This window comes from Theropithecus gelada, chromosome 11 (assembly GCF_003255815.1).
Source record: "Theropithecus gelada isolate Dixy chromosome 11, Tgel_1.0, whole genome shotgun sequence".
NCBI classification, from domain to species: domain Eukaryota; kingdom Metazoa; phylum Chordata; class Mammalia; order Primates; family Cercopithecidae; genus Theropithecus; species Theropithecus gelada.
Genome location: NC_037679.1, coordinates 106,672,787 through 106,699,662, shown reverse-complemented (window position 1 = coordinate 106,699,662; position 26,876 = coordinate 106,672,787). Strand labels below are relative to the sequence as shown.

The following is a 26,876-nucleotide window of genomic DNA, read 5'->3' as shown; positions in this document are numbered from 1 at the left end:
TTCCATTAAGGCACGTATGTTTTCTTACAGTGTCCACCCTGGTTAGGTGGGTTCTTGGAGGTCAGAAGTGACTAGCAGACCTTTATGATGTGGGATTAGAGATTAAGTGAACACACCCTTGCTAAAGGCATTATCAGGTTGGTTTATGGTCTTTCATGGACCTTAATTAAGAGGTTTGTTAGGCTAAGAAGGATTGGGGGAGTTAAGAACTAAAAAATGTCACCACTGAGTTAGGAACTGTTAGAAGGCTAGTGCTGGATATCTGGTTAACATCGTCCGGTACACTACAGCAAGACTAAAAGAGAAAAAGAAAAAGGTGTGTATCTATGCAAATTTCGCTAATATGGAGATAGAATTTCACTAATATGGACATAGTGATTGGGAGAATCATTTGACTTATTATAAACTTTAAAAATGTTCACAGAGTAAAACAGAATTGGGTTCTAATTCATAAAGAAAGTCATTTCCATTAGACTCGTATTACAAAAAAAAAAAAAGTCATCCTAAATCTTAACGTACACATGCTTTATCAAAAGAATTTCCGGACCCAGAAATCAAAGGCACTTCAAAAGTCTCATTTCCTATCTTGAGTTTGTTTTAACATATTCCTCCCGCAAAAACGCTCTGGAAATCAAAGAAAACTTTTTAAAAATTTAATTCGATAAAAATGACACCGACTGGCTGAATTATGATGGGTTCTGAGTGGCGGTTGAAATAACACATTTTTCCTCTATTTCCTCTCTCTCTCTCTCTCTCTCTTTTTTTTTTTTTTGGTTGCGAAGAGGTGTTCTTTTCCGGGCCACCTTCACCCTCCCGCACTCCCCAGTTCTACCTTTCCAAGGCTGGGGAAGGTGCATCCTCGCCAGGCTCCTGCCCGTGCCTTCCGAGCACCCCTGGCCCGCAGCCGGTGACACGGCGCGCGGAACATCCGTGAACGAGTTCGGTTACATCTCTGTCCCTGCGAAGCTGCAGATCGCTGACCGCCCCGCGCACCCCCGCCTGCCTGCACACTGTCAACCGCACTTAGGGGAAAATTTTGGAACAGAAGCTCCGCCCATCCTCCTCCCTCTGCCTCCACGAACCGATTCAAAATCCCCACCTCGGGCCGCCGAAGCAGGTTTCGTCACACGATCTGGGGAACTGTATTTTTTACAAGAAAACAAGCATCAAAAAAAAAAAAAAAAAAATTCAAACTGCACGCGCCGGCCAATGGGGAAGAAGTGGGAGGTGGGCGGAGGCCGCGCGCGGCGCGCGATGCTGGGAGGGGCCCCGGACGGGCGCGGGGGATGGGACCCGGGGGGGATTCGGCAAACGCGGCGGGCGACCAGTTCGGGGCTTTTTTTTTTTTTTTTTTTTTTTTCCCTCCTCCCAAACCAACTAGAGCGCGAGACTCAGCCTGAAGCTGCAGCCTCTTGGATCCACCTTAAATCTTCAGCGGACTCGGCGTCGGGGTCAGTGGGCGCAGCCAATGCCAATCAAGTTTACAACCAGCAGCACGGGAGGGAAAAAAATCATCTGCAAGTTCTCCCTACACACAAATACGCGCGCGCACACAGGCACACACGTACGCACACACACACACACACACACAGAAAGAAGGAGGGGGTGGGGGCAGGCGCTCGGGAGAGGGCGAGAATGTTTGCGAAATGCGCGTCCGAGGCTCCCGAGCCGCGGCTGGAGCGCAGGGAAGGCGCGCGGGGAGCGCAGCCCGGCGCGAGCGCCATGATGGTCGCCGTGGTTCGGAGCCCGTTTTCTGTAGGGGGAGCCGCAATGATGCAATACCCCGGCCGCGCGCCCTGCTCCCTGCCTTTTCTCAACGTTCCTTTAGAGGCGCGTCGAGGTTTCGCGCCCAACGCCTTGATTTCTTTTTGTACTGCTTGCTCCGATGCCTGCCGCTCTGTGTGTCCCCACGCGTGACAGGCCGGGCGCGCGAGCGGCCGCAGAGGGGCTGGGGCTTACGTGTCAACTCTGCACTTTCGGTTCTGCGGGGTCGGCCTGCGGCGGACCCCACCCCACCCCAGCCCCCAGGCCAGCCCCGATCCCAGAGGTGGCTGCTGAGGTTTTCCAACGGGACTGTGGGCCCCTTCCTCACCCCCAGCTGGGCCCGCAGGATTTTTTACCTCCCTTTTGGCGGAGAGGGGGTGGGTGGACGTAGGATGTGGCCCAGGTGAAAGACACAGCAAGTTTTAAAAAGAAATTCATACTCTGAACACCAGACAGAAGATCCTAGAGGAGATTTAGAATTACTTTTTCGGTACAAAGAGCTTCAGAGAAGAGCAAGTGTGGGCGCTGTGATGATAATGAAATGGCGAAGGCAGAGTCCCCCGGCCTCCGGGAAAGTCGCTCCCTGAGGCCGGAGCACCCCGGCCTGAGAGGCCTCTCGCCCCGCTCCCCGCTTGTGAAGCCCACGCTCCCGGAGTCCCCCAAACACGCCCCCAAACCCACATTTCCCAGTTCTTCCCTGTCCCAGGCCCCCGCGCCAGGCGGCCGGGGATGCGATGGGGGGACGTTGCCGAGCTGGGGTGAGGGCGGAGGGGACCCACGCGGGCGGCCGTGGCGTTGGGCCCGGGCCGCGCGCCTCTGTGACCCTCCCCGGGCGCCGGCGAGCCGGGCGGGCTTTCGAAATGCGCGGGGCTGCGGATCATTGGAGCCCAGTGTAGGGGTGGGAGCGGGCTGCAGCGCCGGAGGGTCCGCGAACTCGGGAAGGCTCTCTCCTTAGCTCCAATATCCCCACAGCCGCGGAGGCAGCCAGTAACTCAGGTGGAGAGTCCGTCTGCGGAGAGGAGTGGGGGCTTTCGCTGCTTTCTCAGCGCAGAGGAGAGGATGAGGGAGGAAAGCTTCTGAGAAACCGCCCAGCCCGGCTGCGCGGCGGAGGCGCGGCCGCCCGGGCGCGGGAACTGCGCGCGACGACGGGGACAGTGCGGGGGCTGCACGTTACAGATGGGGGAGCAAGACCTGATGGCCTTTTCGTCCCAAGGCACCAGCCAGCCTGACCCCGCAACTGCCGCGGCGGGCGGGCGCGGAACTGCGGGGCAGTTTGGGGAGACGACGGCGCAGTGGCTTGGTAGCGGGGCCAGGGGTGGCGGGCGCCGGCGGCCGCATCCCCGCAAAGGGACGTTCGCGGAGAAGGACGAGCTGAACTGCGGGTCACTTTTGGAGGCTTGCTTGACACAGGCGGGTAAAGGACGAAGGACACGGTGACTCGGGGCTGCGTTCCTGTGGACGTGCCTGGCGCGGCGAGCATCCACTTCTCCCTGGCCCGCACAACTAAAACGCAATCGCTCAAAATTATCTTTAAAGAGACCTCTTTAGGAAAGGAGACTGGGGTGCCTGCAGCAATCCAGGCGGTATTTTTTCCTCTGTTAGAGACACTTTCTGAATTATCTTCTTTTACTCAGAGGAACTTTAATTTCATTATTTTCTGACCCTCCACTCCTTCCTCCCTATTTCGAATTGTTTTTCTTGCTCCCTCAGTCTGTTTTCGAAAAACACTCTTGGATGCGAGTTTCAAACAAAATGACAAAACACCTCTAGTCTTTCATTAAAATAATACCTACTTGAAAGATGTAGCCCAGCCACTAAAGGACCTATTTTTCCCTTCCAGGGAGCCGAAGAGTCCAACCTGCTCAAAAAAAAAAAAAAAAAAAAAATCTTCGGGTCAAAAGCTGTTCAAACTATTCTTTGAGAGCTCCTTTTGGGGTACGATAATGGAAATGTAGATATTTGAGCGAAACAATTTAACCCAAATTTAGATTTTTACGATTTACCCACTTACTAGAATAAGTCCTAGAATAATTTACTATTACACCTTAAACACATTTTCTTTTGAGAATGTGGAATTACAGGAATCATTTTAGTTATCTGACTTTAAAATGTCGTCTTACACTTTTTTCCTTAGGTAAAAAATATATATCTGCTGTATGGCTATGGAGACTCAAAACTCTCAGATTTGGTTACTTACATTAGCCAGTTTTTGGTTGTGTAGATTATAACAAGGGTATTTGGAAATTAAAATAATTTTTATATGACCAGTTAAATTTCAAAAATAGCTACCTAGAGTGCACACCAATTTCTTGAGGGCCCATATGTTTGAATATTTTAAACAAGATTTATACATTAGATGGTCTAAACAACTGCTTTAATTCCTCACACTTCTCATGTGTAAATACAGAATTTAGAGAAGTCACCATGTTACTTTCATTTTCAATCCTGCATGTGTGTCAGTCTACACTTATGTAAGGATTTTTTGGTTCTGACACATTCATATCCTAGAAGACATAAATATTTTTACTAATGCAGACTTTGACAACCTTATTCATATGAAAATGTAGCTTTTCCATTTTCACCTTCTAAAGTTTTGTCCACCCACACAGAGCTAGGTGGAAAATACTAACTGCTAACTACATTCAGACTACATAAAACACCATCTGAGTTGTGGGCCTGAATTACCTAGATACTTGCCATTTCACATTTACATTTGTTTAAACATGACTAGAATGCCAAGTCAAATACCTCGTTTGGTAAAGCACATTACAATTTGACTCAATGAATAGCTATGGAAGTTTTCTTTATTGACTGCTTAATGTATAACAATAATTGGCATCTTTTTCACACATTACAAAAAATTATACTTGGCTCAGTATGCAATCTTTTAAGCATAGCCATATTATTTAACAAAAGAGGGGAAAAACCTATTCTACCCAATACAGCATTTACAAATGCACAAAACATGCCACTTTGGCTTGTATATTGTCTAGATTAAAAAAAATCTTTTAACATAAATAAGTTAGTATAATTTTTCAGTGTTTTTACAGAGTTATGTACACAGGTACACTTCAAAAGGTTTTCCATACACAGGCAATGAAATACTGTTTAAAGATGTAGTATCCATTTCACTTATCCTACAAGTGTGCTTTTCTCTACATGAACCTTCCTTTAAAAATAACACTTTCCTTTGGATAAATGGACAAAGAAGCTTTAAATTAAAAATATTTCATTTTTTACTGTGAAGTTACTTACAGATCTTTAAAAATATCGATGGATTTAGAATTATTTTGACTATGTTTACACAGCCCAAAGTGAAAAGAAAATGAAGAAATTTTGTCAACAAATTTAATAAAAGCAGATGGTCAATTCTTAACATTGAAAACTCCCAAGCACTTCGGATTTTTGCCCCAAACTACCTGGAGTGATTACCATTCTGCTGATTAACTGGTAAATTCCAACTTTAAGAGAGATTGGGGAGGGCACTGAGGATAGGTGTTTGTTGCTTTTTTTAAAAAGCCATATGCAGCTATTTAACAACCTTTAGATAACTTGGGAGATCACCAGATCTCCCAAATGAGAACAAACAATAGCAATTGTCTTTAGCCAGTGTTCAAATTTTTGTGATTTTTTAAATGAAGTATCAGCCGTCACTGAAAGGGACATTACATCTTTAAAGAAAACAATTCAAAACCTTTCCCAAAATTGCTTCTCTTCATGAAAGTCAAATATTTATCTACTTGCTGCAAATCAAAGCAAGCTCTTCATATCCCCCTCCATGTCAGTTACTCAGCCCCACCCTGCCCTCCCTTCCCCAAAGTTTATGTGCTACATAAAAGGTAAAACTATATACACAGGTAGTACAATGAAGCAAATAAGGAAAAACCTAATTGCATAATGCTACATCCAACGCTTTTAGAGGCAGATCATTTAAGAGTGCCTAAAATTTTAGTGTTATTGTTGCTTTTCAGTGCTTATACAGGATGTCCATTCCATGAAGTCAACGATATGTATTTTTAAAATTTTCATGTATATCTTCCTTGCTTCATCAAGATGTATCTGATAAACAAGGAAACATATTCTTAATTCTGCAAAAGAAAACAAAACGGAAAAATTAAAGGAAAAGCACTAGAGTAACGTTACCAATAGAGTAGAGGAATTATTTTGTCACTATGTTAGCTTGGAAATACTTGATGAGGAAAAAAGTTTGATGACTACAGTCATCTCCACCTAACATTCTCTTAACTGGATTTTTTTCCTCTCTTTTGTGCTGTGTTCTTTTGTCTAGAGCAGTGGTTCTTAACAGTAGGCAATGTTGCCCCCGCCCCCCAGGGAACATTTGGCAATGTCTGGAGACATTTTAGGTTGTCACACTGTAGGAGGAGGATGCTGCTGGCATCTAGTGGGAAAGGCCAGGGATAATGCCAAACAATCTACAACACACAGGACAGCCTCCTACAACAAAGAATTATTCGGCCCAAAATGTCAGTAGTGCAGAGGTTGAGAAACCCTAGTCTAAAGAATCTAGGTCAAAGACAAGTGGGAAATAAATAGGAAAATTAGGAAACTGTAATACTTAAGAGTAAAAATTTTCTAAATTTTTTAAAAATTTAGAATTTTTTTTCTCTACTCCTGTGACAGATTAAATTTTCTAAATTTGAAAAATGATTGGAAATAAAAATCATAAGGGCCTTCCAGAAGAAAATTTTATTAACATCATTTTCAAAATATTCTAATTTCTTATTCATATGCAGAAAATACTCATGAATACTTTTGAATAGGTTCTTACTAATATTTCTAGTATTCTTTGAACTAGCAATATTACTAAATGCTATAAATGCCTCTCTGCATGTCCAAACGGGGGCCAGATCAAAATCCAGGTCTGATTCTCGTGGCTCATCTGATAAGCTGGGCCACAAGTCACAAACCAACAAGGGCTGTGTGTGTTAAGGTTGCTTCAGGGAAATTTTCACCTGATTTTCCCACTTCACATGGTGCTATAAAATAGAGGTTCTATAGTGCCGTTTTGTATAAGCTCTGAAAAATATAAGATATGTAAAGTCACATATACAATTTAAAGACACAACACACCTGAATCCCACCGTAATCCCTGTTGTTTTAAAATTTTTTATAAATGAGGATTTAAAAAGTTAACATCAATATTAAGATCGCCTCATATGCTAAGCTACGTGTGTGCTTTAGAAAATAAAGAGGTCAGTCTTGGTCTATAAGAAGCTAACAAACTATTAATATATGTAGTTCGATCATTATGAATAGCCAATCCATGTACATTTGGGGGCTGAATTATTCAAATTAGCTATTTACAGTGATCAGATTCTTGTGCATGGAAAAATCTCCACTTCCTTTGTGCTGGGCTGACCTGCGGTCGCCAGTCTTGATATTTACTACCCATTTCCCCTACAAATATCCAAATCACCCTGTTACGGCACAATTAGCATACACTGGCTGACGTGTTCCTGGATTGCTTACTGACGAGAGTTAATTTAACTTCTGCTTTGCAACTTCAGTGTTACCAGAAATTCTGTAGAAACTTTAGTAATGTTTTTTATCTTTCCATTTTGGTTTTTGCAAATACTGATTCCTTCTCTCTCCAAACTTAGGAGCAAACAAGGAAAGTGACAGTTTATGAAAATGTCAAAGAACACAACATACCACCCATGGACATCTCTAATCCCTTGCATAACCAAAGGTGAGCAATTTCTACCAAACATTCCCCCTTAAAATTGAAACTTAATCATGTACTTGACATTTTTCCATGTATGGCTCAAAATCTGTTACTGACTCAAGCTGAACCTCTGGGAAATGAATTCTCATGAAGTGGGACTGAGGGAGTACCCCAGTTCTTGTTCGGATGGGCGAAGAACCTATTGTTCCCAACATGTTTTAGTGGGACTCACAGGGAAATGACCTTCTTACCCGATGGGGCCTTGGTTACAAGTAGTTGCTCTGGTCTACTGTTTCAAGAGAAAGTATCTCTGGGCATAGAAGAATTACAGTATCCCCAGCCTTCCCATTGCTACTTTTTTGACCTCATGAAGTATAAACAAAACAAAACCCCAAAAGATTGTAATCTGCCAGCAACCAGCAAGATCAGGTATCGTGAGGTCTGATGGCCCCGGGTTTCAGTACGTGCTCCTTTAGTGATCAACCCACCTAGCTGTTTACGTTTGACGTCTTCTGAGGCCAGGCTTCTTGGGCGTCTGCTCCACAGAACCGGCATTTGGGGAACCGTCTGAAACATTTTCTTCTGTTCTGTTGGCTCTTTTGTTTTGAGTGGAAGAATCTAAGAGCAGGGGAAATTTTTAAAAAGAACACACAATCTTTATTAGAAAAAACAATGGCTGGCAGAAGTTGGCCCAATAGTCGGGGGATGAAAAACCCACTCCCTCCACCCACAATCCAGGATCCGTCATCCTCAGTAGCCTTTAAGGGCACAAAATGAGGTTGTTTTCAAAAAGAAGAAAGTGCATTCTCCGCCCCAGAGCTCTCTCCCTAGCCAGGAGGCGGACCGTTGATAAACATCCCAACTTTGTCACATACCTAGGGGTTGCTAGTGGGAGGCACGGCGATGTCTTAAGTTAGGGAAATTATCGGATCTTACCATTTCCAGTTTCTGACTTAAAAGTCACAAACAGACAAGCAGTGGGCCAGGTAGCACTGAACACCTAAGACCAATAAAGTTCGGTCTCCCAAAGCTAAATCAGAATACGCCGAAAAGCCAGCTAAGGTTAGCACCCTCCAGCAGGCAAAGCGGGGCCCCAGACACAGACATTCTGTGGTTGGGAAGGGGTCATTACCGTCGGTTGGGAAGGGGTCATTACCGTCGGTTGCAGGTCGCTTCCTTATTCCTGCGCACTGCTCCGCTAACCCCGTCTGGCTGTCCGACGGATCAGTCTTTGGGTCTACCAAATGCGTGTCCTCAGGGTTAGCCGGAGCCCCAATTAAAGGCGCCGCCGGGCGGCTCCCGCTGACATCCTGGCTCTCCTGCGCCGGCACCTTGCAGGCGCCTTTGGGGGCCCGCGGGGGTCTATAGTAGAACTCAGGCAAGCTGCCCTTCTCCACCTCTTGCCACTCGTACTTGCCCTCTAGGGGTCTGTGATTCTGAAAATCGAAATTCCACTTGCGCTGGCTCGCCTCTTCCATGTCTCTGCAGTGCTTCTCCAAGTCCCGGGTTAACTCTTCGTGGTCCACCGGGCCGAAGAGGTTCCTGCAGGCCGAGGGCTTGGGGTGCTCCGCCTGCCTGGCGTCCATCCGCTCTAGGCTAGGGCTCCCGTTAGACACTCGCACGTTTGACATCTTTCTCCCGGGTCTGCACGACCGCCTCTCTCGCACTCTCAAAAAAACAAAACAAAACCGAACAAAACAAAACGCCCCTACGCAGCCCGAACCCCTCTCGGAAGCCCAGCGACTGGCCTCGGAGCCAAAAGACACAGACCCGGACAAGCCACGGCCCGAACTCTAGGAGCGCGCAGGGGCTGCGGGGAAGCCCCGGCACGGCCGCCGAGAATCTCCGCTGATCAAATGGACTAGCGAGCGGGAGGGCGGGGAGGGGAGGGGTCCAGGCAAGCGGAGAGGGTGGCAAAGCCCGTCCGAGTCCGGGCGGGTACAAGCCCGCAGGTCCCGCAAACCCAGCCGCTCTCCAAACCTTGCCGGCGTCGGAGTCGCGGAACCGTGAGCAAGCGGGGACAGGGGAGGGGGAGAAAAACACCCCGAAAAGACGAGCCCCCTTTTTTTAGTGGCCCAATATGGCGGTGGAAGGGAGGCTGACGAAGAAGAAAATGATTGACACGGCGAGTCTATTTAAACAGAGGAGGAGATCCATTGGTTGCGGCGCCGGGAGCCGCCCAGCCGAGGCTGGCGAGCGCGGCCTTAAGGTGGCCCCGGCTCGGTTCCGCCGCCTCCCCGCGTTCCCGAGCGCGCCGCCTCCCCGAGCGCCGCCGGGAGATTGGCTGGTCGCGTGACTGCTGGAGGGGTAGTGCTGCCAACAAACCTGCTCTGGCTGGCCTCGGAGAAATTAAAATTAAGACAAACAAACTAGCCAAACGGCCGGGAACCTGGGGCGGGGCCTGGGGTTCGGGGCCCGGCGCTGCACTGGCGGGTGCGCAAAGGCGCCTAAGCCCCGACCTCCCTCCCGCTCCTCGCGGGGGAAGCCGGGGCCTGGACCAGAGGACCGCGAAGATCGCCGGCAGCTCGCTTGGAGCCGGGGTGGCGAGCTGCCCCCAGCTCGGCCCTCCCCGATGGCCCCCACCTCGCAGTCTGCGGGGGAGGCCGCGGAGCGTTTGCTGGGGGGCTGGGCGCCCCCCTGCCGGCGTGCCTTAGCTGGGGTTGGGTGGAGGCGGTGGGCAATGGTTCGCTCAGCCTTAACCCAGAAGTTTCTGCCATCCCTGGGGAGGCTGGGGGCCTAGGAAAGAAGCCAAGGCGAACGTCTTTCTTTCAGAAATTAGCCAGGAGTAGACGCGGCACTTATCATGAACTCAAGCTCTCCCTCAATGAAAATAAGAAAGGAACTCAAGATTTAAAAAAAACTCAAGTAGTCTCTCAAGTCCCTTAATACACTTTGTAGCTGTCTCAGACACATTTAGTTTTGAAAAACGAGGGTACACCCCTGGCCCAGGATCTTGTTTCCCAAGCACAGTTAAAGCCATGGACATTGGCTGCGTGTGGGAACTCGTCTCTTTCTACTTTTCTGTTCTTTCCCGGGATTGTAGCAGTTTCCTCTACCTGACTCCAGCCGCCAAATACAACAGCTCCTTCCTTCCTCCACCCTTCTCTCTCACCAGATTTCACTGCTCCAACAAACTCAGAACAATATTCAGATGCTAGTGAATGCTTTCAGAGGGCTGAAGGGTGAAAAGACTCCCCTCGGGGTCAAACTCCAGATGATGAAATGATTTTTAAAACCACCACATCTATGTCCTAACGTCCGATGCTAGTATTCCAGCGTTTCTCTTCTCCCTTTTGCAACTGGAAATTTCTCTCTCAGTGTGGGCTTGAGCACCGTGGTGGAAGGTAAAGTAGGACGATGAGCAGGGCTGCCCTAAGACAGAGCTCAGTGGATGTTCAACTGCCTCCCCACGCCCATGCCCAGTACCCATCATCTTGGTTTGAGCCAAAGTTAATGCATTTTACTGGAAACCAACCTTCCTTTCTAACCTTAAACAGCAGCAAAGTTTTCTTGTGCACCTATGCTACAGATGAACTTCATGTGTTGCTTGTTTTCTTAGCCACATCTTGTTTGTCCACTTTGTGTGCCTACCTCATCTCATACACTCCAGAATGTGACAGCTGGAAGGGACCTTCGGGACCCTGTGGTTTAACCCTCTCCTTTTTACCACGGAGGACATTGAGACTCAGAGAGGTTTCCTGTCCAGGGACATACATTCGGTTGGTACCAGAGTCAGGACTAGATGCAGGTCTCGTAACACTCAAGTTGGTTCATTTTCTGTTCCTTTCCTTCCTGATGGTTCTCACTGGTTCAGGGTTTTATCTGGGTTTGATTGTGCTATAGTCTGCAGGTCCTGCTGTCTTACAAGTGACTCAAAATAGCTCCTTCCCAGGCCCTGGGTTGCCTGCAGATGTTTCCTTGATGTGGCCTGTGGTCACTGATATTTAAATGCAGCTGTCATGAGCCTTTGGTATCACCATCCACTAGTTCAACTAAAATATAGGCTCTAGAAGGACAGGGGTGATATCCAGGGAGAGTAAAGGAGGCAGTGCCCAGAACTAGTTTTCAAGTCAGGACTTCCTACCTAACTGACAGAAAAGAATTCACCTAGGATCAAGCAAGAGGTCTCATCCTCTTTATTTTTGCTACGTTTAAGACTGTCAATTTATTGGACTGAAGACTAGGGGAGAAGGGACAGGAAAATTGGGGTAGGGCTCCCTACCATAATTTATACCTTACTCCCGAAATTAGATAATTGTCCAAATTTTAAAACAATTGCTAGACAACACAGGAACTCTATATATGTGCATCTATCCACATGCATAAACACCCAAACTACCACACATATGTAAATGGAGACATTCTAGAGTATTTCACCTTGCCACAGAAGTTTGATTTTACTCGTGGAATTCATGTCTTATATGGAAGTAGAAAATTAACACTTCGATCCCCTTTACATGCAGAATCTTTCAACTAATATGTAAGAGAACTATTTTGTCGCTTTTTTGTTGTTGTTAATCTCGAAAAGTAAGCAAGTCACAGTCACGCCACCTTAAGAAGTCTGGCTGCCAGCAGAAAGGCTGTGCTTACATCCACCTCACAATGATCTAAAGTGTTTTGTTTACAGTCAAGGCACCGGAGATCTGTACAGCAAATAATGAGAAGGCAGGCGTCTGCAGTAGTAGTGACAAAGCGTGAAAAAAAATACTATGGAGTCCCGGAAGGAACAGGGAGCGTAGAGATCAGAGCGCCATCCTCCTGCAAAGTGGGCAGCTGCAAGCGAGTAAGCCAGGGGGAAAATTTTCAGATGAAGTGTTAAAGGTGGACCCTGGTAGAAGACAGAAAGCTCTACACTGCACTGCTCTAAAGTGAGCTGTTTCCCCAAGACCCCCAGTCCTGCGTGATGTTTTGGTTGCCATTTTCACTGCTGTTTTCCTACTTAGGGCTGAGAAGCATCCCATAAGCCATCCCAGATTTCTGTAACCTTCACAAGCTGAGGAGAGAGGCAAAGACCAAAATAACTTAAAACACCTGTGTCATAGACAAGTGTTCGGATTGGGTGGATGAACAAGCCGCCGGCATCGCCAGCTCCCAGATGCAGCGCTCTCACTGGAGCCCCAAATGTTTCGCGAAGGTTCACGGTTCCTTGCCCAGCTGCCCCTCCCACTGCAAGCACACAGTTTCAGTCCTTCCTCGAGGATGTTTATAATGAGGCAGCACTCAACTCCACCATTCTTCTAAGCTCACATACTTTTAGACTTTGGGAATTTCACAGCCATCTCTTTCTGACACTTTTAATTCAATTTCACAAATATTTACGGAGCACCTTCTATTAATTTGCTTATTCCTTCTTTCTTTCAACAAATATTTGTTGAGTGCCTCCCCTATGCCAGACATTATCCTTAGGTTCTGGGAGCACAGAAGTAAACAAACAGATTTAAACTAGAATGATGCTGACATTCCAAAAGGAGGAGGGGAGACAGAAAATGAACACAGCACATGAAAGAAATATATACTGTGTAAGGAGGTGAAAAATGCTATGGAGAAACAATAAGCAGCGGGGAGGGAAAGGGAGTGTTTCGAGGATCACCATGTGAATAAGTGGTCAGGGAAGGCCTCATGGAGAAAGTGGCCTTTCAAGCCAGGCGCGGTGGTTCACATCTGTAATCCCAGCACTTGGGGAGGCAGAGGCAGGCAGATCACTTGATGTCAGGAGTTCAAGACCAGTCTGGCCAACATGGTGAAACTCATCTCTACTACAAATAGAAAAATTAGCTGGGCATGGTAGTGCAGGCCTGTAATCCCAGCTACTCAGGAAGCTGAGGCAGGATAATGACATGAACCCAGGAGGCAGAGGTTGCAGTGAGCCAAGATCTTGCCACTGCACACCAGTCTGGACGACAGAGTGAGACTCCATCTCACAAAAATTAATTAATTAATTAAAAAATTAATTAATTAATTAATTAAAAAAATTAATTTTTTTTTAAAAAGGACGGCCTTTGAGAGAAGCCCTGAAGACATGAGAGAGCAGCCATACTGGGGAAAGAGCATCCCAGTAAAGGGAAGGGCAAACGAAGTGTCTCTGAGGTGGGATCTTGCCTAATGTGTTCAAGCAACAGCAGAGAGGCCCACAGTGGATAGGGCGGAGCAAGTCAGGAGTGGTAACAGGAGCATCAGGGCCGGGCGCAGTGGCTCACGCCTATCATCCCAGCACTTTGGGAGGCCAAGGCGGGTGGATCACTTGAGGTCAGGAGTTCAAGACCAGCCTGGCCAACATGGCAAAACCCTGTCTCTTCTAATAATACAAAAATTAGCTGGGCATGATGGCACATGCCTGTAATCCCAGCTAGTTGGGAGGCTGAGGCAGGAGAATTGCTTGAACCTGGGAGGCGGAGGTTATAGTGAGCCAGGATCGTGCCATTGCACTCCAGTCTGGGAGAGACAGAGCGAGACTCTGTCTTTAAAAAAAAAAAAAAAAAAAAAAAAAGGGCATCAGATCAGATAGGACTAGGTAGGCATAGGTAGGGCTTTTATTATTGACCTGGTGATATGGAAAGCCATTGGGGCATTAGTAGATTTTAAACAGTGATCAATACCATGTGTAAGGTACTGTCCAAGGCATTATTCTCAGCAATGTGGGAAGTGAAGAAATGTTTGTCACAGTCCTAGCCCGTGGGGAATATATACCATGTGCACAAAAACCAGAGGTAGGAACCAGGCATGGTGGCCTGCACCTGTAGCCCCAGCAACTCAGAAAGCAGAGATGGGAGGATCACTTGAGCCCTGAGCCTTGAGGCTGCAGTGAGCTATGATCATGCCATTGCACTCCAGCCTGGGTGATAGAGCAAGACATTGTCTCAAATAAACTAGAGGTAGAAAGCAATACATAGAAAAACATGATGCTATGAAGTACAAAGCAAGGAGAAAGAGGAAGGCCTCGTGGAAGAAGTGATATATGAGTCAGATGTTGAAGAATAGGAAAATGTCAAGATGATTATAAGGATGGGGTGATAAGTGGGGATGGGATCAGACAGTGGTTGGCCATGGATGGCATGCTAAAAAATCTGTTGCTCAGTAAGTACTGCAAACTCATGGAGCTTTTAGTGAAGAGAATGATCAGTGTCCAAACTTGCCTCCTGAACAAAAGCAAGCCTGGGCCCTGGGCCTGGGTTGGAGCTCTGGAGTTTGGATTTGTGAGATGGGGTGACCTGCTGAAGATGGGGCTGTGGGTGATATGAAAGACAGTGTCTAGGGACAGGGCTAAATGAAAAACTGGGCAGACAGTCCCACTGTGGTGTTCATCCAGAGGGATGTGGGGAGATGGGCAGAGTTCAAGTGTGAGACGGAGAACCCTGAGCCCAGGAGGACACGGCTTGGCAGAGAAGGCAGGAGGCAGTCTGCCATAATCTCCTGAGCTGCAAAGGTGTAGCTGCAGATGCTTTTTATATGGTGCTTCCAGCCTTGACTGTGAGTCGGGAGGTGCCTGTTAAGAGGCCCAGGCTGTCTTGGACAAGCAGATCTTTGTGTTTGGAAGTAGTGTCTGACGGCAGAGTAAAGGATGGCTGTGATGAGCCTGGAGAGACTGACACAGGGAGGTAATTTTGGAGAATGATGAGTTATTCAAACAACAGATACAATGGATTTAAGTCATGCTATAGAGGAAATGGAAAGCAAGGAACAAATGCAGGGTTACTTAGATAGTTGGAACAGATAAGAGGATTGAGAGAGATGGAGAAAGGGAGGACAAATTTAAGGATTCAAGCTTGGGTATTTGAGAGAATAATGCCATTAACTGAGGTAACAGAGAAGAAGAGTGTAGGAGAGACTATAACCTTGAACTCTTGGGGTCAAGTTATCCTCCTACCTCAGTCTCTCAAGGTACTGATGGATCCAGTCCATCAAAATCCATTGTTGCCTTCTTTCCCAGTAGCAGAATTATAACTGAGCACACAACTGCCCAGCAACATGAAATTCCCCAGTCTCCTTTGCAATTAGACGTGGCTTTATGATGAAATATTTTCCAATAGAATGTAAGCAAAGGTGGTATGTGTCTTCCAGGCCTAGTGCATAAAACCTGTCATGTGACCCCCTCAGAATCCGCCATTTTCTTTCCCCTTTCTCATGGGCTGGAAAGGTGAATACTAGAGCAACCTTGGAAGCCACATGTTGAAGATGACAGAGCCACCTTCAACTTGGGTCCCTGACCTGATTTGGGAGAAAAAATAAGTATTTATTGTTGAACCATTACATTTTGGGTCTTTTTTTTTTCTTGAGATGGAGTCTCATTCTGCTGCCAGGCTGGAGTGCAGTGGCGCGATCTCGGCTCACTGCAACCTCCACCTCCCAGGTAGGTTCAAGTAATTCTCCTGCCTCAGCCTCCCGAGTAGCTGGGATGGCAGGTACGTGCCACCACACCCAGCTAATTTTTGTATTTTCCGTAGAGACGAGGTTTCACCATGTTTGCCAGGATGGTCTCAATCTCCTGACCTCGTGATCTGCCTGCCTTAGCCTCCCAAAGTGCTGGGATTACAGGCATGAGCTACCATACCCGGCTCATTTTTTATAGCATTTTACAGTCAGTCCTAACTAATGCATATGGAACAGTTTGGGAGATAGGGAATAGGGAAGGTGAAGAATTTGGTTTATCACAGTCAGTATGAGTTTAAAATTAACTTAATCCCCAGGGAAAAGAAAGAATGAAAAGGTATGTCCCTTAAGAGGGCAACAGAAGGCTAGGCACAGTGGCTCATGTTTGTAATCCCAGCACTTTGGGAGGTTGAGGCAGGAGGGTTACTTGAGGCCAGGAATTCAAGACCAGCCTGGTCCACATAGCAAGACCCTGTCTCTACAAAAAATGTTTTAAAAAACAGCTGGGCACAGTGTTGCGCACTTGTAGTCCCAGCTACTTGGGAGGCTGAGACAGAAGGACCATTTGAGCCCAGGAGTTCAATGGTACAGTGTACCACTGCACTCTAGCCTGGGCAACAGGGGGAGACGCTGTCTGTAACAAAAATAAAAAGAGGGCAAAAGAGACAATACTGGAGACATGCATCTGACACAAAATGTGAAGGGATATTATGATTGGTGGGGCTCTCTGACACCTATCCATATTTACAAATGTGCTATTAATCATATGGCCAGGTTGGAGCCTGAGTAGATTAACAGTTACACGGGTACAGGAATAAGGATGCATGTGGTATTCTTTTTTTTTTTTTTCCCGGAGACGGAGTTCCACTCTTGTTACCTAAGCTGGAGTGCAATGGCGTGATCTTGGCTCACTACAACCTCCACCTCCCAGGTTCAAATGATTCTCCTGCCTCAGCCTCCCAAGTAGCTGGGATTACAGGTGCGCACCACCAGGCCCAGCTAATTTTTTGTACTCTTAGTAGAAACGGGGTTTCACCATGTTAGCCAGACTGGTCTTGAACTCCTGACCTCCGGTGATCCGCCCGCCTCGGCCTCCCCAAGTGCTGGGATTACAGGTGTGAGCCACCGCACCCAGCCACATGTGGTATTCTTAATTCTTTCACATCACACTTGAGGTGTGCAACACTCATTGTTTCTCTATTGTCCTGTATTCCCTTCTCAGACTCTGTTCCCATAACCTCTACTGGAGGACAGCAGATTATGAAACCCTGTTCCCATTCCCTTACCAAAGTTGATCAGACAACGGGAGAGGAGGTGGTTATTTGACCTAAACTTGGCTAGCCAAATTTTTTCTCCTGCAAATTTGGAATCAAGTCTGAGAAGCTTCAATTAGCAAATTGTAAGAGAGAGACTAATGAGGTAATGTAGACTTGAGATGGAAAATGCCCTTTTAAGAACAGTCTTCAGTGGGGTATGGTGGCTCATGCCCATAATCCCAACACTTTGGGAGGTTGAGGTGGGAGGGCTGCTTGATCCCAAAGTTCAAGACCAGCCTGGGCAACAAAGTCAGATCCGTCTCTACAAAAAATTTTTAAAAATCAGCCAGGTGTGGTGGTGCGTGTCTGTGATCCCAGCTACATGACAGGCGGAGGTAGGAGGATTCCTTGAGCCCAGGAGATCAAAGCTGCAGTGAGCCCTGATCATGCCACTGCACTCCAGCCTGGGCAACAGAGTGAGACCCTATCTCAAAAACAAAAGGACACTATCTTCAGCCCATGTGTGATGAAGATGCAGATAATGTCTGTCTGCAGAGTGTCAGAAGAAGGAAAACAATGTGTAAAGGGGGCAGAGAAGACAGACCACGTAGTTTTAGGAACACAGATAGCCTTGAGCAACCAAAGACTCTTCAGTTTCTGGATCCTGAAGCTCATGAGGTATTACTCCCTACATTTGCATTCTATGGGACAGCACTGTGTTTATAAAGTAATTTTCCCAGGCCGGGCGCGGTGGCTCAAGCCTGTAATCCCAGCACTTTGGGAGGCCGAGGCGGGTGGATCACGAGGTCAGGAGATCGAGACTATCCTGGCTAACATGGTGAAACCCCGTCTCTACTAAAAAAATACAAAAAACTAGCCGGGCGTGGTGACAGGCGCCTGTAGTCTCAGCTACTTGGGAGGCTGAGGCGGGAGAATGGCGTGAACCAGGGAGGCGGAGCTTGCAGTGAGCCGAGATCATGCCACTGCACTCCAGCCTGGGAGCACAGCGAGACTCCGTCTCAAAAAAACAAACAAACAAACAAACAAAAAAGTAATTTTCCCCCTTTTGCTCCAAGCTAGCTTGTTATGAGATTCTGTTGGTTGAACCCAAGTCATCCCTAATTAACACAATACTTTATTTTTATTTATTTATTTTTTTAGACGGAGTCTTGCTCTGTCGCCCAGTCTGGAGTGCAGTGGTGTGATGTCAGCTTACTGCAACTTCTGCCTCCTGGGTTCAAGCAGTTCTCTGCCTCAGTCTCCCAAGTAGCTGGGATTACAGGTGTGCACCACCACACCCAGCTAATTTTTGTATTTTTAGTAGAGATGGGGTTTCACCATCTTGGCCAGGCTGGTCTTGAACTCCTGACCTCGTGATCCACTAGCCTCGGCTTCCCAAAGTGCTGGGATTACAGGTGTGAGCCACCGCACCCGGCCACTTTAAATACTTTAAAGCAGGTTCCTTGGTGTCATCACATTTGATCCTCATAAGACCACAGATGTGAGGCAAATGCTATTATCCTCTCTTGCAGATGAAGCCCTGCAATAGAGAACTGAGTGTTCCAACGCCACAAAAGAGAGCAGAGAAGGCACTAGGACTAGTGTACCTATTAATCCTACTTAAGCTGAGTCCAGAATCCATTGTAGAAGATGCAGTGACTTGATGGGTTTGCAGTTATATCACTAAGGCTTCATTGGTTTAATTTACTTAGAATGCAATATTCACAAAACAAAGGCTCTAGAGAAAATGGAATTCAAATGCCTGGAAAAATGGCATCTTTGAAAAAATTAGATTCAAGAAGGGTTTAAAACTAATCTAGTGGGGTCAGAATTTAAAGAAAAAAATACATGAGACATTTTACTTAGATGAAAACTTTCATTTCCAAGTAAAATGTAATGAACTAATGCAAGCTTACCAGCATTGCCAGCATCATAAGAATAGGAAATGTAATGAACTTTTCAGCCTGGGCAAATAGCGAGACCCCATCTCTACAAAAAATTTAAAAATTAGCTGGGCATGGTGGCACATGCTTGGAGTCTCAGCTACTCAGGAGGCTGAGGTGGGAGGATCGCTTGAGCCAGGGAGGTCGAGGCTGTAGCGAGCTGTGATCGCACCACTGCACTCCAGCCTGGGCGACAGAGCAAGGTCATACCTCAAAAAAAAAAAAAAAGAAATAAATAGCAAAACTTGGATTCATGATCACACACATAATCTAATTTCCATGATTAAAACATAAGTGGACAACTTGTATGACTAAAATACGGAATTTGGGCTCGGTGCAGTGACTCATGCCTGTAATGCCAGCACTTTGAGAGGCCAAAGTGGGAGAATCGCTTGAGGCCAGGAGTTTGACCCTGCAGTGAGCTATGATGGCACCACTGCACTCCAGCCTGGGCAGCAGAGTGAGACCCTGTCCCTAAAAAAATAAATAAATAAAATATGGAATTTGGAACAATAAACATATTTATTACCAATCCACCATATTCAACTAGGTTCTATTTTTTACATTGAGAAGACATAAAGGAGAACATTTTCCCTGATTCTGATCTTAGTCTTCCGTTTATACAAACTTCCATGTAAAACAAAACTGGAAACTACCCACTTGCTGTTCTTGACCAACTCTCGGAATAATTATCCACATCAATATTTGTTCATTTCTTCATTCATTACATTCTTAATGAGCCCTCACCAGATGCCAGACTCTCTGAGGACACAGCAGAGAACAAAGATAGCCAAAGTCCCTGCTGTCATGAAACGGAACTTACACTCAAGTGTGGAAGACAGACAATGCACAAATAAATAAGCATAATATGTCATGTTGCTGTAAGTGCTAATATGACAAATCAACTAGTTAAGAGTACAGAGGGTAACGAAGGCAGATGCTGTATGAACAAAGAAGAACTTGTCAATAAAGTGATATTTGAGTACAATCCTTAATGGAATGAGAGCATGGACCATGTAATTTTGTGTTGCAGGCACAGCAAATAGCAAATCCAGAGGCTCTGAGGTAGGAATGTGCCTGGGATAGTTGAGGGACTATAAGGGAACTAGTAAGCTGGAAACATGGTGAGTGGAGGCTGGGGAGTAGGAGATAAAGTCAGAGAGGAAGGAGGTAGAGACCCCAATCATGTAAACTTTATAAGCCATGGTAAAGACGGGATTTTATGCCAATTGAAGTACGTCATCCTTGAGCAGAGAGTTTTGTTATCTGACTTCGGGTAACTTTTGTCTCTTTGCTGAGTAAGAAGTATTTCAAAGAAGCAAGAGAGAAGTAGGGAGACTATGTATCATAGTAGCCTATACAGTAATCCAGATAAGAGGTCATGGGCCTCAGACTAGGGTGACAGCAGTGTACATGAAAAGAAGGATAGAGAGTTGATAGTGTTTTTTTTTTTTTTTTTTAAATACAGCCAATGGGATTTGCTGATGATTTGGAAATGGTCTGTGTGTGTGAGAAAGAGTTCATGATGACTCCAAGCAACTGAAGAAAGGTATGACCAGTTGCTGAGATGGGGTTGATTGAGAGATGAACATATTTTGTTTTGGTCATGTTAAGTTTGAGATGTCCATAGACATCCAAATGGAGATGTTGAGTAAGCAGATGGATATATGAGTCTGGAATTCAGGGTAGAAAGGTCTGTGCTGGAGATACACATTTGGAAATGTTTGGCATTTAGATGATATTAAAGCTATGAGACTAGATAAGATCACCAAGAGACTGGGTTCAGACATAGAAAATACCTAGGCAGTTAGCCTTAGGGTACTACAACTTTTAGAAATCAAGATGAGAAGTATCTAGATAAAGGAGATAGGGAAGGAGCCCCCAGTAGAGTGGAGGAGAGCCAAGAGAGAGGTGACCCAGGGATCAAGTGAAGAGAGTGTTCCAAGAAGGAGAGCATGATCAAATGATTCAAACGCTGCTGACAGGTCAAGTAAGATAAACACTGAAAACTGACCATTGCATTTGGCCATCGAGGTCATTGATGACTTGATAAGAGGAGTCTTGGTAAAGATGTGAAAGCCCGACTGGGATGGGTTAAAAAGAGAAAGTCATGTGTATGCATGCTGTAAACCCACATGAATAAATTATGCACACACACTCCTAGTCTAAGCAGAGGGTAGAAGGGTTCCGATCAGGAAACCAGTCTGGCAACAGGCCAGGCTGGGGCCGAGGTGAGGGCTGGCTGATGGGGAAGCAAGCACATTAAAAAGGTGCCACAGATTGACTGTCTTTCTCCACTCTTTCATTGCCTGCTTTTACACTGTTTCTTTCAATATCTTTTCTTAACTGTCATCAAAAAATTGTCACACTGGCCAGGATTGGTGGCGCATGTTTTTTTGTTTTTTTTTTTTTTTTTTTTTTTGAGACGGAGTCTCGTGCTGTGTCACCCAGGCTGGAGTGCAGTGGCGTGATCTCGGCTCACTGCAAGCTCCGCCTCCCAGGTTCACGCCATTCTCCTGCCTCAGCCTCCAAGTAGCTGGGACTACAGGCGCCCGCCACCACGCCCGGCTAGTTTTTTGTATTTTTAGTAGAGACGGGGTTTCACCATGTTAGCCAGGATGGTCTCGATCTCCTGACCTCGTGATCCACCCACCTCGGCCTCCCAAAGTGCTGGGATTACAGGCTTGAGCCACCGCGCCTGGCCTGGTGGCGCATGTTTCTAATCCCAGCAGTTTGGGAGGTGGAGGCTGAAGAATCACTTGAACCCAGGAGTTCAAGACCAGCCCGGATCTTGTAGACACGGTGAAACCCCGTGTCTACAAAAACACAAAAATTAGCTGGGTATGTGGTGGTGTGTGCCTGTAGTCCCAGCTACTGGGGAGGCTGAGGTGAGAGGATCTCTTGAACCCAGAAGTTCAAGGCTGCAGTGAGCTGTAAACATGCCACTGCACTTCAGCCTGGGCAACAAAGCAAGATCCTGTCTCAAAAAAAAAAAAAAAAAAATTGCCATGCTGACAAATGACCTTATCTTCGAAAGTAACCACTTTTGCAGGATATGCTAAGAGAATTAGCAAAGAATTAGCTTTACTTGTGAGTCCCACATTTCAACTGCCGAGTGTTCTTAGAAAATCAATCACTATAGAACAGCATCTTCTGTTCCCACCATAATAGACTATCTTATTAACCAAATAAACAGTGTAAGGCTTTATTATAAATTCTCAGCAATTTTTTTTTTTCCTTGAGACCGAGTTTCGCTCTTGTTGCCCAGGCTAGAGTGCAATGGCATGATCTCGGCTCACTGCAACCTCTGCCTCCCAAGTTCAAGCGATTCCCCTGCCTCAACCTCCCAAGTAGCTGGGATTACAGGCATGCGCCAAGATCGCGCCACTGCACTCCAGCCTGGGCGAGAGAGCGAGACTCCATCTCAAAAAAAAAAAAAATGCATTTCTATTTATTCTTGACAAAGAGCCTTTCCCAATGCTGTAATAATGGAGAAAAACACCAAACCTCGATAATCTGCTCAGGATCTTCTAGATTGTGTATCAATTATATCTCCAATGTCAAATTCAGTTTGCAATGAGTTGCCTTTTTCCATAACTCAGGATTAGATTGTCTGACCTAGAATGTTTCCAAGTAGTTTTCCTTCACTTCCTTTACTGAAGAACCAGAAACATCCAAATAGTTAGGCGCTCTGTGGCCACAGGAGGACAGAAGAGGGTTAGTAATGAGATTGACTACCCTCCCCCAATTCGGAACATTCATGAAGCAGGAATGTAATTGACCTGCTGTGCTATTTAAACAGCACAGGAGGGCAGCACAAGGCCAGAACTGTCAGCCCTAATCCTACAGCTATTCCAGACCACAACCGTATTTATAATTTACTTTTCCAAATGCATACACAAGAGTTTTAATCCCCACCAAATTTAATTGAACTCTAAATTTGCATAGATTTTACCTATTAAACATTTTTATATCATTTTCATACCTTACACAATAATCTGAATTTAACAATTATTTTATGATAGTATTTTTTGTGGTTTTGTTTTTCTGAGACGGAGTCTCGCTCTGTTGCCGAGGCTGGAGTGCAGTGGCACGATCTTGGCTCGTTGTAACCTCTGCCTCTCGGGTTCAAGCGATTCTCTTGCCTCAGCCTCCCGAGTAGCTGGGATTACAGGCCTTTACTACCACGCCCAGCTAGGTTTTGTATTTTTAGTAGAGGCAGGGTTTCACGATGTTGGCCAGGCTGGCCTCAAGCTCCTGACCACAAATGATCCACCCATCTCAGCCTCCTAAAGTGCTGGGATTACAGGCGTGAGCCACCACACCTGGCTTTATGATAGTGTTTTAACAGTTGTCTATACAGTCAAGGTAAGTATTACAACCCTTAACAAGTGAAGTAGAACAAAAGATCAAAGGTGACTTCTCTATAGTCACACATGATTGGTTACAAAGTCAAGATAACAACCTAAACTTGATCCTTTCCCACTAAACATAGCTCTTTCAGAAAGTGCTTCCCCCGCCACATACACACCAACACATACACTGTCTCTATGACTTAATCACCTTGACTTTAGATATAAATCTATATAGTCTTTAATCTTTTTTGTATCCTCCAATGAGGCTAATTCTAATGCTCTAAACAAAATAACTGCAAAGTAGGTAATTAGCACCCAGTAGATATGATTGGCAAGTATAGCTGGTTCTAGTGAAGATCCCACAGATGGCTCCCAGTGCATGGTATTAGGAATCCTAGACATGGCAGTCACGGAACTTACAAAGTCTATAGCCCCTTCCGAGAGAAAGTACTCCACCTCCAAGCCACTAGCTTGGGCTCCTGACTCAGCACTATGGTTTATGATGGGGCCTGGTATACACTGCTCTACCCAAAAGAAAGAAAATTGTTATTAGCTAAGCCAAGAATTAGAACTAGGAAGTACAGTAAGAAGTAGGAAGTACAGTAAGAAGAAAACAGACAGGTGCATTGAGAAGACATGGAGGGACCAGCAGAATCACTATGTGCTGGAGCGAGGGGCCATAGCCTTCTATGGCAAAGATGTCTAGAATTCACAGACCTTGGGAATCTTTGATTACCATTTACCTGTGAACCTTTCAAGGTCCCAATGGCTTTTCATGTCCTTAGGACTTCGCAATACAGCTAAGATTCCTCTTACACACATGAACACGCACTCACGCAGACTCCATATATTAGTTGTGGTAACAAGTGAGACTGTGCCTCACAACCAATAGACCTTACCCAACCACCAATGCCGCAGACATAGAGGCAAGTTCAAATTAGGTACTAGATCCTTTCCATGTCCAATATAAGTGTAATCTAACCTCAATCAAGCTCATTTGGAACATGTGATACTTGATCCCAGGTGTACTTCATTTATTCAGTATGTATCCTTTATTACCTACAATGTGTCAGGCATTGTGCTGAGTGCTGGAGTTATAGAGACAAGCAAGCACCAGAAGCAAATAAGACAAAGTCTCTATTTTTGTGGGGCTCCTAGCTCTGTGGGAAAAGCATAGGAACATCATACAAAAAACGGAAATAAATTATAGAAAATTTAAGGAGGCTGGGCGCGGTGGCTCACGCCTGTAATCCCAGCACTTTGGGAGGCCGAAGCGGGTGGATCACCTGAGGTCAGGTGTTCGAGACCAGCTTGGCCAACATGGTGAAACCCTGTCTCTACTAAAAATGCAAAAATTAATCGGGTGTAGTGGTAGGCACCTGTAATCCCAGCTACTTGGGAGGCTGAGGCAGGAGAATTGCTTGAACCTGGGAGGCGGAGGTTGCAGTGAGCCGAAAGTGCCACTGCACTCCAGCCACGGCAACAGAGCAAGACTCCGTCTCAAAAAAAAAAAAGAAAATTTAAGGAAACTGTATACTGATTGCCTAAACAGTAGATTCTCTTTTGCACCTAAGTCATCCTAACAGCTCTTCTATCCAAGCTCAGTTTATCAGTCGTGATGAGATTCATGTCAGTATACTGTACATCCAAGTGAAAAGACTGGAACAAAATTAAATCATCATTTTTTGACACCTTTATCACTGGGGTGTAGAACAGTGTAATTAGAGGGCCAGGGTTAATAATTACTAAGTTCATTATAACCATTATTTAACAGGAATGCTGCATTCTCAGGACTTTAAATGTGAGTATAACGTTTTAGATTTAAAAGTTAAATATCCCTTACTGATTTGTTTTGAGTGATTATCAAGGCAGAGAAATAATGAAAACATAGTTTGAAACAGAGGAAGAAAAGGAGAAGGCAATGAGTAAAAGGAGAAGGGAGATCCAGAAAACCAGGGTCTTTTAAAGTGAGTCATCACTATATGGATCTATCACAGGTCCATATTTACCATGGATGTAATCATAATTACTTAACATAATTAAAAAAAAAAACCCAGTACATATTCTAACATGTTTAGCCTGACTTTATTTTATATTCTGTTGCACTTTAAGCACTAGAGATGTGAGTCAAATACCAACTTGTATTTAGAATTTTAGAAATATTCTATCTAGTTATTCTATTGCTAACAGAATAAGGTTCTATTATTCTATTAATATTTTAGAAATATATTATTTATTCTATTCTATTAATATTCTATTATTTTAGGATACAGCACAATTAAATTCAACAAATATTTAGGTGTGTCTAATTTGTACAAACCATAAGGCTGCTCATCAGAGGAATTTTGAAAAGTGAATAAAATACAATCACTGTCTTCAGTGGGAGGAGCTTTATTCTACATATGCAAATTAAAAATATTATTCTACATATAAAAATCAGACAATAACATAAACATAATGCCAAATATGTGTTCTATAAAAAGATGATACAAGTAAAATGCTATGAAGGTTCTATAGGAGAGATCAGGAAAAGATTTACTGAAGAGATAGCCTTTGTCTATTTTTTTTTTTTTTTGAGACAGGGTCTCACTCTGTCACCAGGCTGGAGTGCAGTGCCATGATTACGCCATGACTTCTTCAGGCTCAAGCAATCCTGCCATCTCAGGCTCCTAAGTAGCTAGGACTACAGGCACGCACCACCACACCCAGCTAAAGTTTTCGTATTTTGTAGAGGTGGGGTTTTTGCCATCTTGCTCAGGCTGCTTTCTAACTCTTGGAGTCAAACGATCCTCCTACCTTGGCCTCCCACAGTGCTGGAATTACAGGCATGAGCCACCTGGCCTGGCCTTTGAAATGGGTCTTTAGAACTCAATGGATTTTAGCTGGGAGAAAGGGGTAATTGAGTAAATCAAATGGGGCGATTAACTAAATGTTAACTTGGTGAATAGAAAGGACACTGTCCAAAATATCCCATAATTGGGTACCAACTCTTTGAAATTATAGGATTAGGATTTTCTCTCCCTTTTGTCTACTGGCAGTCCTATCTCCCACAATAAAAGCTTTATATGCCAGATATAGTCATTATCAGCTAATGGGCAACCAACAAATGGAGAGATAATGTCAATATAATTCAGAAATTACATTGCTTCATTCATTATTTTTCCCAGCACACTAACATTTTGGGGCAAGCAGGGACAAGCTTCTCACAATTAAAGAGAAAACCTTAGCAACATATAAAGATGTTAAGGAAAAAAGCAGCAAATTCTGTAAGAATGCCTTCCTTTGGTGCAAATAGAGGCTTGTTTGGTGGCTTCAAGAGTTTTTTACAACATTAAGTTCTGTGGTAAAACTGCAAAGTCTAAATGAAGGTGCAAAACCATTTTGCCCCATTGGGGGAAAACTTATTGATAAAAAAGGCAAAATTCTCGAGCAGATTTTTAATTTTGATGAAACTGCTCTTAATTGGAATTAATACCCTCAAGGGCATATACATCCAAGAAAGAAT

The 26,876-nt window shown here is 45.2% G+C and overlaps 2 protein-coding genes across 5 annotated transcripts in view; both read right to left on the bottom strand.

The window, feature by feature from the left end:
* APOLD1 (apolipoprotein L domain containing 1) overlaps window positions 1-994 on the bottom strand; it is a 71,884-nt gene extending 70,890 nt beyond the window's left edge. Inside the window, exon 1 of the mRNA XM_025401457.1 lies at window positions 833-994. Within this exon, the coding sequence (XP_025257242.1) occupies window positions 833-928 (96 nt within the window). The 5' untranslated portion in view covers window positions 929-994. The remainder of the gene's footprint in view (window positions 1-832) is intronic.
* Window positions 995-4,550: 3,556 nt separating this feature from the next.
* On the bottom strand, window positions 4,551-9,798 carry CDKN1B (cyclin dependent kinase inhibitor 1B). 4 transcript variants are annotated; one of them, XM_025401461.1, is made up of 3 exons: window positions 8,583-9,798; window positions 7,939-8,068; window positions 4,551-5,852 (listed from the first exon to the last, which is right to left on the bottom strand). In XM_025401461.1, the coding sequence occupies exons 1-2, from the start codon at window positions 9,079-9,081 to the stop codon at window positions 7,947-7,949; spliced, it is 621 nt and encodes a 206-aa protein (XP_025257246.1). In that variant the 5' UTR covers window positions 9,082-9,798; the 3' UTR covers window positions 4,551-5,852; window positions 7,939-7,946. The 4 variants fall into 4 exon arrangements, with proteins under 4 accessions (XP_025257246.1, XP_025257247.1, XP_025257248.1 ...); XM_025401462.1 differs by having other exon boundaries at window positions 8,607-9,798; XM_025401463.1 differs by lacking the exon at window positions 7,939-8,068 and having other exon boundaries at window positions 4,551-5,823; window positions 8,607-9,798.
* Window positions 9,799-26,876: the final 17,078 nt, after the last annotated feature.

Bases quoted from the DNA above. Each gene is read 5' to 3' on its own strand.
- CDKN1B (XM_025401460.1), bottom strand. From the start codon at position 9,081: ATGTCAAACGTGCGAGTGTCTAACGGGAGCCCTAGCCTAGAGCGGATG.